The sequence below is a fragment of the Antrostomus carolinensis genome, unplaced genomic scaffold (genome assembly GCF_000700745.2).
Source record: "Antrostomus carolinensis isolate BGI_N321 unplaced genomic scaffold, ASM70074v2 scaffold14638, whole genome shotgun sequence".
Lineage (NCBI taxonomy): Eukaryota > Metazoa > Chordata > Aves > Caprimulgiformes > Caprimulgidae > Antrostomus > Antrostomus carolinensis.
The window spans coordinates 26,883-39,469 of record NW_010331009.1 but is presented as its reverse complement, the minus strand read 5'-3'; the positions used below and the strand labels follow the sequence as shown (position 1 = coordinate 39,469).

At 34.5% G+C, this 12,587-nt stretch overlaps 1 protein-coding gene across 1 annotated transcript in view; it reads left to right on the top strand.

Annotated features, from left to right (window-relative positions):
• LOC104528933 (aryl hydrocarbon receptor-like) overlaps positions 1 to 12,587 on the top strand; it is a 53,627-nt gene that overhangs the window by 27,614 nt on the left and 13,426 nt on the right. The window contains 3 exon segments of the mRNA XM_010173090.2: positions 4,299 to 4,417; positions 7,830 to 7,919; positions 9,800 to 9,923. Coding sequence (XP_010171392.1) covers positions 4,385 to 4,417; positions 7,830 to 7,919; positions 9,800 to 9,923 — 247 coding nt within the window. The 5' untranslated portion in view covers positions 4,299 to 4,384.

Below are 12,587 nucleotides of genomic sequence, written 5' to 3'. Positions count from 1 at the left end.
TATTTTTTCTTATTTTGTTCTTCCTGATGCTTTGCAAAAATGTGCTTTTTTTCAAATTAAGTAGTTTCTAGATTTGAGGAAAACAATATAATAGAACTTTGGCTGAATTGAGTATTGCCAGTGTCCTGATACACACTTCTAGGAATGTTCATCTCTTGTTCTGTGGCCAGACAACAGAATGTTCAATAAGACAATAGTCAAGTGCAGGTTGAAGGCATTTTTATTAGATTTCACTTTTACTGACAGGCCTTTTGAATATTTGTATAAGTATTGTTGGTGTTTCACTTTCATAGAAAGGGGAACTGGAATGGTGCTTTGAATGCATCTCTGTATCACTTTAACTGCCAATACTATTTTCTTAAAGTAATAGTAAATTAGATAACTATTTGCCTATCAAAAAGTTGGCTAGATAGTTTCTGACATACACCTTATGCTGAATTCTCTACATCTCCAGTTACTTTATTAACTTTGCAACAATTAGCACAGGTAGTGCCCTCTCGAATACGTCAGTAGAGTGTATTTACATTCACTCTGTGACAATTTTGTGATTCTCTGGTGTTTTAACTTCTGGTAAACAGAGTAAAGAATCATCATTTATGGGATAGTTACATGGTTTTAAAATGATACAGGCTTTTGGCAGTAGATAGAATTCAATTGCTTGAATTTTATTCCAGACCTGAAGAAATTGTATGTCAGACTTCCCCCCTCCTCCCCCTGATATATTGTTAGTCTAATAAAGTACACCACATCTCTGTACAAATCTCTCATCACCTGAATGTAATGATTAGAACCAGAGATAAGGAGCTGGTAAACACCAGTGTGCCATTGTTACCTAATTTGGCTTTGTAGATACAAGGTAAAACTGACTATCTTTTACATTTGCTGGTTTGGGTGCTAAAGCATTTCACAACTGTAAAACAAATATATCAGAAACTATAATGTTGTTCTGTGTCTAGAAGACTTATTAAAGGGCACTATCTATTTTTGTTGTCTTTAAGATTTAGCTTTTACTTCAAATCAGGAAAGTCCAGGCAATGGAAATGATGCTTGTTTGTTGCTGGACATAGGATTAAGTGACAATCATTAACCTACTTGGAAAGCATATCCTTACAAGTTAGCCTTTTTTTGGGGGGGGGGGGGGCAGAATATATATATATTTTTTATAGGTATAAAAAACTATGCCTTTTTTTACTTCATTATTCATAGAAAATTCTGAGAAGTAATTTGATTGTCTTTCATGTGTTTTAGAGTATGTATAGAGGGTTTTTTCCTGTTTGCTGTATGTGCATTTTCATGTTTTAATTTCCTGTGGCAGAAAATTAAGAGTGGATAGGCTGAAACACGTACTTAATTCAGAGATTCAAAGATTATAAAGCAATGAACTATTGGAATTATTTCATCTGACTACATGAGTAACAGACTGTGAGAAGTAGAAGAATACATGGCTGATTTTAAACTAAGTGATGTTGACTAGTATTACTTTTGGATGGGTTACCCTTTTTAACTTCGGGTCTCCTTATCATCATCTGTTACTATATCTCTAGCTGGTATTTCTGAGGCCACAGTACTGTGATTAAGTCTTTTCAGAATTACTGCTTTGTAAGATGGCCCTCCCATACTGTTAGGCTAGCATTTGTTTGGATCTGGTAGCCTTCAGCCTGACTGCATTGAGCCATACAGTGCAAGTTTGCATCCTGGTAGCTGGGGTTGCTCAGTGACAGGGATCTGTGTTGTTCTTGTTTGTTACTCTTACAGTATTTGTGTCAACCTAAAAATCTTACTAGCAATTTTTTTTTTTAAGGCTTGCTTGAAGAATATTGATAAAAAACTTTAATCACACAGGGCTGGTAATTACCATACCTTAATTTTATCAGCATTGCAACCTTTACAAGTTACACTTGTAATTTCATTTTAAAAGATTAAACTGTTTGAAACATGTGCTTCCCATAAATACTAATTTCTTAAAATACAACCTTCTTTAAAATATTTGTTATTCAAAATTCTGTATTATCCATTCCATTGCCTTATCTCCCCAGTAGGAAATTCAACAAGCTGTTTTTTAAAATCTTGACTAAAATTTTTCAAGTCTTGTTGATCTAAAATATCTATATTCAGTGACTTCTGTTTAGCTCTGTTGGACCTAAAGGACTTTCACAGTGAAATGTGTCTCACTTGTTATTCTCAGAAGTATTAAATAGAAATACTTGGTCATCTTTCCTGTTTGTTTTTTTTTTCTACATTATTATTTAAGTTTTTATCACTTCCACCTAACAAGAAACCAATTTGGTTGTTGCAATTGTGTGATTCTAGCTGATTTTACTTTTGATCTTTGTGAAACTGTTTTTTCTAGTACCAGCTAAACAAAATTTAGTTTTTATTTAGTAAATGGAGTTTAGTTCTTATGAAATCAACAGAAGACCACACCTACCTAAGCAATATCTTCACTTCAGTTTTGATGCCCCTTTATTAATCAAGAAGAGGGATGATAAAAATTTTCCTTTCTGTAGATAAGAGTTATCCTGTTTCCAGCTTAGTCTTTAAAAGTGTGCGTGTGTTTGAGCTGTCACTTGGTGATGCATCTCCAAAACCTCAGAATGTGAAGTCCCCTGTTGTGTGATCTGTTCACCGTACCTGTGTGTGTTGGGAGAGAAATTCCAGTGACTGGGTAGCTTGTAGCAGGCACTAGCAGGTCTGTGATTTATCTGTCAGAATAAGGTAAATTTGTGTTTGTCTGGGGTTTTTTTCAGGAGTTGTGTATACCCAATGATGTATACAGCTGTAATTTCCACTGTATCTTCCTTTTTGTTTTACCCCAGATTGTCAGCAATTTTCCATCTGTCTCAATTACAACAGCTTGTTTTCATCCACTTTCTGATTTCTGCAAAAGGTGTAGGTTCCAATTCAGCAAAATATATAACTGCACATGTATTTATTACATGCTTTGAAAGTTAGGAGGAATAAAGCCATACCAGTACGTAGGCTGTGTTTGCAACCTAGAGCTCTGTTGATTGACAGATGTGGAGCAGAACATAATTCACTAATCAACCACCCTTAATTCTTCCTCCTCATTTATTATTTGCACACTATAAAAGAAAAAAAAAACACCTGTGTGTATTTGTATATAGCATTTTTCAGAATGGCAAGTGTGATTAGGTATCTTTACTTGCAACTTCCAAAGATGAATCTGGGCTTTCTTAATAATCATACAATATCAAATAAGAGGATAATAAGTTTTATTCTGCTGCCAGTGAACTTCACGGCTTTTTATTTAATATTCTGGATAGTGTTTTAAAACAACGCTTAGGCAAAAGAATATTGCTACATCTTACCCTCGCTTGAATTTAAAATGAATTTGCAATTGCAGCCCTGTGTGGCCTATTACAGGACTTGTTGACTATCTGGTAGGAAGAAGAGCAGTAAGGTTTTAATTTCAAAGCAAACCTTCAAATAAATTCCTGTCTGATTAATCAGTTAATGTCTTTTAGAACATGTTTTTCCTCTGCAGTACCCTTGAAGGATATTTTAATGAAGACTGTCTGACTTGAAAGTTATTAGCTGTAGTGACAGCCTAAAAAAAACCCCTGAAAGGCGTAATTTATCTTTTGGTTAATATACTGAGTGTAAAATATCATTTAACATAGTTGAAAAGTGAATGAACGTTCTTTAGGATTCTTTACTAAAGTTCGGAGCAGCTGAGAAATGAAGGTTATCAGCAGGTTGAAAAAATAATTTGGAATTTGGGGTGAATATCTCGTTGTTATGAGATTAAACTCGGTATTTTACAGAAGTGCAGTTGCTTTTATAAATTTCACTTGCTTTGCAGTTTAGAAATTTGGGGGTCGGGAAGGTTGGGAGTGGTGTTTAGCTTTATTAACAAGAGTGGCAAACTGAAAGTGAGCCTTATAGTAAAGAGAAGAAGAAAATAAAAGGAATAAAATAATGAGATTTTGATTGTTTTCAATAATACTGATTCTGTTGTGAAAGCATTGCAGTTTAGAAAGGATATGGATGACAAATTTGTGGGTTATCTCTAAAGGTAAGAAAAAAGTTTGACATTAAAACAGAAGTCTTTCATTAGATTGAATTTATAAACATTTTTAAAATATCATTTTTGTCTCACACAAAATAGCACAACATAACATAGATTTCTAGAGAGCCTTTCAAAAATCACTCAACTTAGATTGAATTTATAAACATTTTTAAAATATAATTTTTTTCTCACACAAAATAGCACAACATACATAAATTTCTAGAGAGCCTTTCAAAAATCACTCAATTTTTTTCTTTCTTTTTTCTAGTTGCATTAAAATCTTCTAACTCTACAAGACCAGAAAGAAATGACATTCAGGAAAACTGTAGAACAGCAGCAAAATATGGAGAAGGGATGCAGATCCTGGAAGGAGAACTCTTACTGCAGGTATGTTTTGTAGTGGTTGTATTATACAAAGATTATATTTAAAAAAAAAAAAAGAAGAATCATATTGTTTTTAACGTACCAGTTATTTGTACTGGAAAAGGAAATGTTGTTATTGTGAGATTCTTTCCTCATTTTCTTTAGGTTAATATTATACAGCTCTTGCACTTTTTTCTGATGGCAGTAGTGACTTTGAAGAGCAGGCATTAGACTACAGGGTCCTCTTAACTCTTCTGAGTCATTTCTTAGAGTTGTTTTTTCCCATCTCTTTGCATCTATTGTTAATAAAGATATTAATATAAAGAATCTTCATAAAGGTCAGATAATTTAGTTATCTACTCTAAATTTGTCGACTAATTGTCTAAAAAAACCCCAATTTCTCCTTATAAGACTGTGGGCTTACTTTATTATCTTGCTTTCTCAGTGGTTTGAAAGAATGCAGAGTTCATAGTACAGGTTCAGGACAAATTTTAAAATACTTTTGATAACTTTTAGCAATGTAAACTACTGGGAAAGTATTAATGAAAAATAAGAGTTTTTCTGAAGTTATATAGTCTGGTTTAATGTCCTAGACTAGAGTGTCAAAGAATATGAAATATAATAGTATAATACTAGGTCCAGATTAAACTGAAGAAATGACTAAGTATTCCAATGTTTTAATTTGTTTCACAAAATAGATTTTACTGTGACCTCCAGCTCCATTTGAAGTATGTTGATAATCTCTTGTACACAGGTTTCACACTGATGCATTGGAATTGACAAATTACTAGGTCAGAGTCAATGGTTTGCTTAGAACACAGTTAATTTAACTTTTCAAAGGGTAGAAATGAAAACAGGTTCTAAGAATCCCACAAAACACAATTACTGTAAACTAATACTAGTGGAAAAGTGTTTCCCAGCATGAAAATGAAATGGGTGATATATTTGTTACTGTGAATTCTGCCCCCCTTGGGAAGGAAGTGAACTGAATTTCTTAAATGAATTTGTTTTGTAAATATTTTATATTAAAAAAAATTGAGAATGAATATGCAGACAGAGTTTTCTTAGGGGATGTAAGAAGTGGTGAGTGATGAAAAGTGGGAGTTTTCTAGAAGATACTGAGCATCTGTAAGATGTAAATATTGGTAAAACTTTCCCTTCTGCTTGAGCTGAGAAGTCTTTTATGGAACATAGGTTTCCAGAAATTGTAACTGATGATTCTTTCTTTATTTTTTGCAAAGGTGGTATGAATATGTACCTTATTTTTATATTTGTTTTTAGTTGTTTATCAGATTAATTTTCTTGTTTTCTAACAAAGAGAAAATTTGTGTCTTTACTTTCCAATGTAGAAACTGTCTTACCAATTCAATATATTATGGAAGTAGAGGTCAAATATATAGATATAGCTTAATTTTAAGGAAGGTTCATCTCCTTTAAAATTATTTACATTATTTCAAAGTTTTATTTTAGATATATAGTCTAGTACAGTCTAAGTGGGTTTATGATACGAAGTGCAAGTCGAATGAAAACCTCTAAGAAATCTTTAAAACATCTTAATTCTCACCAGTAATGAAAAAATTTGTAATTGTTTTTGTATTAGGAATATTGAGAGTATTTTTGTAGAAGCACATATATTATCTCCAATGCTCCAGAATAATAAACTCACTGAGAAATTTCATTATGCCTTTAAAGATAATTATTTTAGGATTGCATTTTGTCAAAACCTCTATCAGAACTGATCTCCCATTTATTGGTATATCCTGGACAACTGCATGTGTTAAGGAACTTCCAGTAATTTGTTGCATTAGATTTCTGGGCAAAAATCTTGCATTTTGCAGAATTTTTGGCCTGCAGAAGGGATCTGGTTTCTGCAGTAAACAATCCTGTTTCAAGATGAACTGAGTATCACTGAGTTCTATCACTGTAAAATGTGATTGAATCCCAGGAACAGGAGCTGTACGTGGCTTTGTATGATACAGAGCAGAATAACCAATTTTAGTATGTGAGCCAGAACTAGGTACTGTGCAGCTTGCAGACTCTTTATATCAACCACTTGGAGTGAAATGCCCTGCAGAACAGGTCAGCAGAGGACACAAGCACCTGCCATTGTGGCATTGTTCTCCCTTGGAATTACTATGAACTTAATCAAAACCAAGGATTTTATGTAACTAATCAAGATTTCTTGGGTTGGCTACACTATTTAATTTACGATTATTACTATTTTTTAGGTAAAATTCACTAAACTTATATAAGGAGGTTTTATAGAGCTCACAACTGTTAATGAGAATAGAATTGCCTACGCATTAAATAGCAGTGGTTCACAGCATTTTAAGACCAGTCATTTAATCAGATCTTTAACCTTGACTTAATCAGACTGTAGTAGTAAAAGAATAAACCATAAAGTAAAATCATATATCTGTCAAATATGGAAAAGCAACTATGGTGGTTACCATAGCATGGGGCTATGGGAATTAATGTTTGTGGAAGAATGATGCTGGTTTATAATAATATATTATTATGCTGTTACAGTATGGGATAGGATATCCTTCACTTACTTTACATTTTCTACTTAAAATAATTTTACACAATAAGGACTTTTTAAAAAATGTGTTTTGAATACGCTGGCCAAATTTGACTTTGAATGCAGCTGAGGAAATTAAGTGGCACAATGTACTTAATCCAGTCCCTTGAGAGAGCCTTTTGTTAAATCTTGACTGAAATCCATAGAAGTAAATCAGCACCTTTCAGATGAGCTGCCAAGTCACAAATGTACTGTTTGCTATCACAACAATTGCCATGAACCGTATTGATTGGGAGTTCAGTTAAATGCCCTTTGCATGACTTTGAGTAAGGAGCCGCTTAGTCTGCTGCTTCGTGAAGGGGGAAATCTCTTCAAAAACATTGTTTACTTGCAACAGTACGCTTGTGCAGAGGTTTTCTATTTTAAGTGACCTGTAAAATGTTTTCTTGGACTATATAGGGAATCTTGATTGCTTGATTTCCTGTCCACTTACGTCTGTCTGCACTATGAATAAAACAGATTTTGGGAATGGATTTGTGACATGTCTCCCATTCATGCTGTGGGCAGCTCAAGCATTGTGAGCTATGGTTGATATTAGATAAACATATAGTTGTTCATACTGCTGTCCCTCATCTCCTACAATCAAGAGTAAATAACAGTCATCAACAGGCTTTGGCTTCTCCCCTGAATTTTCCAAAATGACTTTTTTTTTCTTTTTATTAGATTCGGTTCTCTTTATTGTGCCATGCATACTGTAGAGAGATGTAATGAAGAATCCTTCTGTTTATGCTGTTAGATGTGTTTTTGCGTTCTTCATGTTTTATTGGGAGACTAGGTTGTACATAGACTTACAGCTGCAATAATTATCTGGAATTTTCTCTCTGAAGCTGACAGATTGGTGTGTTTCCTCCCCAGGCATTAAATGGTTTTGTATTAGTTGTTACGGCTGACGCTCTGGTTTTTTACGTGTCTGCCACTATCCAAGACTACTTGGGGTTCCAACAAGTAAGTTCATTTATTTCTTTTCCTTTTTTTTTTTTTTTTTTTTTTTTTTTTTTAGGGTTTTTTTTAAAAAACATTGGGTTTTTTTTTTTTTTTTTTTTTTTTCAGAGGTTTTATTCAGAAAGCATTGGTGTTCATATTTGGGGTCTGAAAGTTTGTGTAATTAAAATCTCAGTTAGGTACTTTGGGCTGGATTACCTTCAAACTATATTACTCTTCGATCAGCTTACATAGCTGAAATTGGGACCTCAGGCCAAGTCCAGCAGGAGTATAAGTTCCAAGCCGAGTTAGGCAAGATAGGAAATTTTCACACTTAATTAGTCTTTACTGGAACAACTGTTTGAAATTTATACTGTGGTGTTACCCGGTTTATGATGCTGAGAGAGACATAATTCAATGGCAAGGTAATTATTTTAATAGAAACCTTTCAAACAAAAGTATCTCCATATGCCTTGAGGTTTCAAGTCTCAACTGAGTGATTTTTAGTATTTTTAGAATGCTAGTCTTCTCTTGGTCATATTTACTTTATTTACTTACTTATTTCAAAACAGGCATTTGTTATTTACAATTTATGATGCAGATCACATACGGCTAACTTAGTCGAGCTTACAAACCAGATACCAAAGTGAAGACCAACACCTAGTGGGCATGTGTTGCCTTCCTTAAAGAAATCCTGGGATTAGTTTATATTAAGATAATAGAAGCTTAGTTATGGATATCAGTTTGTATCTTTGGGTACTGGATGATGATAGATTCAGTTGCTGTCCAAAAATAGGGAGAAACTCTCCTTTGTCTGCAATTTTAGCTAACTGATAAGAGATTGGGGAGTATTTGTGTAAAAGAAAATATTCCAAACAAAACATCATTTTTCTTGGGTTTACAGATTCTTTTGGTGTTGGAGAATGAAGAAAAAAGCTTTGGAAAAAAAAAAAAAAATTGGGCATAAAATTTGTATAGTAATGCCAATAAATCAAGTGCATGATACAGAAGTGAAGTCTTAAAGTTACAAAAATTAGCATTTCTGGCAATTTATTCTGGAAAATATTGTTTCTTTTATGAAATTCATCAAAGCAAAATTTGAGCTAGGCTTCTGCTTTTGCCAGCTCATCTTAATTTCTTTAGGTCTATGTTTTATTTGAAATATCTTCTGTTTATATAATGGTTGATTTTTTTGATCCATGCAGAAAACAAGAAATTTAACTCCCCTCAGTTGACTGAAGCTCTTGAATATTTTGGATGGGTTTTTGCCCCTTAATTTCTTTCAGCTACTGATCCTGGCTGTTGTAGTTTTGCCATTTAGATCACATTCCTAACCATGCAATTGATGGTGATATGAGAACTTAATAATTACAGTTTTTAATGCATCCATAAGGAATGACAAAACTTTCAGGCAAACAAAACCAGTGCTCCTAATCTACTTGGCTTAGTTTTGGAAATTGTTTGGTTCAGGGTCTTTGGCTTCTATTGTATTCTTGTAGCACCTAGAATGGGTCAGCTGCAAGTACTAGCTGCCAAGTACTTTATTTACCAGTACATAAAATTAAATTATTTAAACAAAACTTAAGCATAATAGTTCCAGGCTTGCTTAGATAAAAGCAGGTAAAGAAATACTTGACTAAATGTTATTTTTTTTTTCTAAGATAATATTTTTTTTACTATTATTTCTCACGTTTGTAGTCATGGGTGCGACTGCATACTTCTCTGTGAAGCCAAAAATTGTTTTGCAAAGCTTGGCCATGTGCATGGAAATGTGTGTTTTTATCCCCAAGCAAAAAGGATTTTGCTATATCCATAGCAGTGTTGTCAAGCAGACAACTTGTATCATATTGTCATATAAGTTTCTTTTTCTCTTTCCTTCCTGCCTTTTTCCTTTTTGTGTGTAGTCTGATATTATACACCAGAGTGTATTTGAATTGATTCACACAGAAGACAGACCTGAGTTTCAACGACAGCTACACTGGGCGTTAAATCCTGCCCAGTCTGCAGATTCTGGACCAAGCGTACAAGGTGAGAATCCAGCTGACTTATGTGTTTTCCTGTCTGATTAGTTGGGGTTTTTTCAATTTGTATATGTAAAAAAGTTTAGATTCTTTTACATGATCGAAGGAAGGAATAACATTATTTGAATTTTATGGATATGTTTAGCCAACATATCCATCAGTGGGAATTACTGGTTTTTTGCACTTTAAATAAGCACGGCATGGATCATAGCACATCACCATTAAAAATACTAATTTTTCTTTAAATGGGAAGACTTTAATGTGGAGTGTAAATGACTGAATGTCTCACATGTCTGAACAGTAGTCCTGTGGTAAATATCAAAGCAGGTTATCCTGCATGTTTGCTTTGCATTGCAGAAGTGTACAGTTTATTTTGGTGACATAAGAAACAAGGAAGTTTGATTCTTCTGTGTTTGCCCTTGACTATACAGCTCATCTTTAATCACTGTTTGAAGGACTGATTTCTGTGGAGTAATGATATATTTTACATCTGCTACTCCTGGTTACAAATCATGACACTATATTTATTAGTTTAGGAGGGCTGGCAGACAGTTGGGTAAGACAGCTTCCATAAGCTCTTCAGGCTGGTAGATGCATTCCATAACTAGAAATGTGTTAGTTACAGTGGAATGTATGTTATATGGATACAGTTAATATATGGAATAGTGCATTCCTGGTCATGGAAGAGTTACTCTTCCACATCTGTCACTGTTATATGCAGGCTGCCACATAGACCAGTACTTCTCTTGGGAGTAAAAGGGGAAGAGGAATAAAAGATTAGATGAGCCTTTAAGACCAAATAGTATGCTTGTTAGAGCATCACATTGTCACATGTTATATTGATTGATGCTTAAGTGACCTGCTATATTAAGAAACGTGTTGGTTACATATTGGAACCAGGGATGTGTTGGTATGGATAGTTATGTGTAACATGGGAAGCGTATGCCTGCCTGATAATAATGACAGATCTGTTGAGACAACTGTAATGCTCCATTTTGCACAACAGCTGTTTGAATATGTAGGTGAAGCTCTACATTACTCTTAAGATACTTGGTTATAGGTAATTTTTTTTTTTAATCCAGAAAAAGCCCATATTATTTTTAATAAATCTATAATTCATAAAGCAACTTGATTTAAAATGCTAACAGTTTCCTATTTAATATTTTATAGTATGGAAATGCCATAATTTGATAGAGGAATAAAAACCAGCCAATGTTATTTACTTTCTTGGCTCACAGCTCAGTATTTTTCAATTTTTCATGTAGTACTCAACATTGTTACATCATCTATGGATCAGTCTACGCAATCCAGTTGAAAACATTCTGTGGAACTAGTTAATATTCCAATTTGGTATAACCAACTGCTGCTGGCACTCAGAAACTAGCTTTTTATGTGGTAGCTTACTGATTGCTTCAGAGTGAAATGGTGTTCTGTAGTGCTTAAGCAAGTGCATATGAATTTACAAAAGGTTGCATTTGGAAAGTAAAATGCCAGGTTGACCTGGCATCAGGTTTGACCGAATGACGGAAGTGCTGAGCAGAATTACAATCATTTGTTTTATATTTTGTGTTCCTAGTTTACTAGAAGCTGCTAATTATTTTGGGGCCTCAAGTAAAATGTTTGGACATTTGAGCTTTTACAACTGAATTCAGATTTATAACAAAAGATAATGATATGATCATAAGGATCCTCCCCATTTTTGCTAATTTAATCCATTTCCTTTTTAATACATTCAGCTAGCATTATGTAGATATTTATAGAAGTATTATAATTGTGCTCAGGCTTAAGCACAGATTCCAGCCTGAGTCTGGGAGCTAATTCTGCTGCAGTTAGCCTGGACTGGTTGTTTCTCACTCAGTACTCTGGTATGCCCCTAAACCACTGGTCTCCTCAGCTGTTTATTGTACTTCCCAGATGCTGCTCCCAGCCCTGTCATGTTCCCAGAGAAGTTTCTGATATTTCAGTCCCAAATATCTGGTTTGCAGCCTCAAGTTTGGATTATCTCTTAAAGTTGGCTTGCTATGCAACCATGTATGGTCTTCAGCTTAAAGAGGAGAAAAAAGACTTAATGCACAGCGTGTTCTGCACATCGCTCCATGGTGTCAGTGAGCTCCAGTGTGAACTTAATGAGCGATATGGGCTCTACCCCCTGTAGTGTTAATTGGTAATTTTGCTCTAGGGATTGCAGATGCTCTGTAAGACACTCTGCCTTCTTACAGTGAGTCACTTCTCCAAGATCCTGGCACTAAAACCTCTCTGCCTCCTGTCTGCCTGGGAAAGTGCAGCAATATTCCTTTCAGAAATGTAGAAGGCTTGGGCTTGAAGCCCATTCCCTCCTGTTTTCAGTTCTCTTCCCCTCCTCTCATGAGCTACAGACTGTGTTGCTTCTTCTACCAAAGCCTTGTTCACTCTTGGAAACTGCCTGTTTTACATGGGAAGTTGACAGATACTTGGGAGAACCCAGTTAAGATACCTGCATTCAAATTCCAGCTATGTATTTACCAAAAGAATAACACCGAGTTGCTCCTGTGGCACAAATGCTGAAGGGCATGCCTACCTGTGCCAAGGATGCCAGGAGAAAATCTTGCTTTAGTCATTGAATACTAGAGCTACTCTTGTTAGGCACTCCTGAACCAGAAGATTTACCGGAATTAGATGACTTAATTGAGCC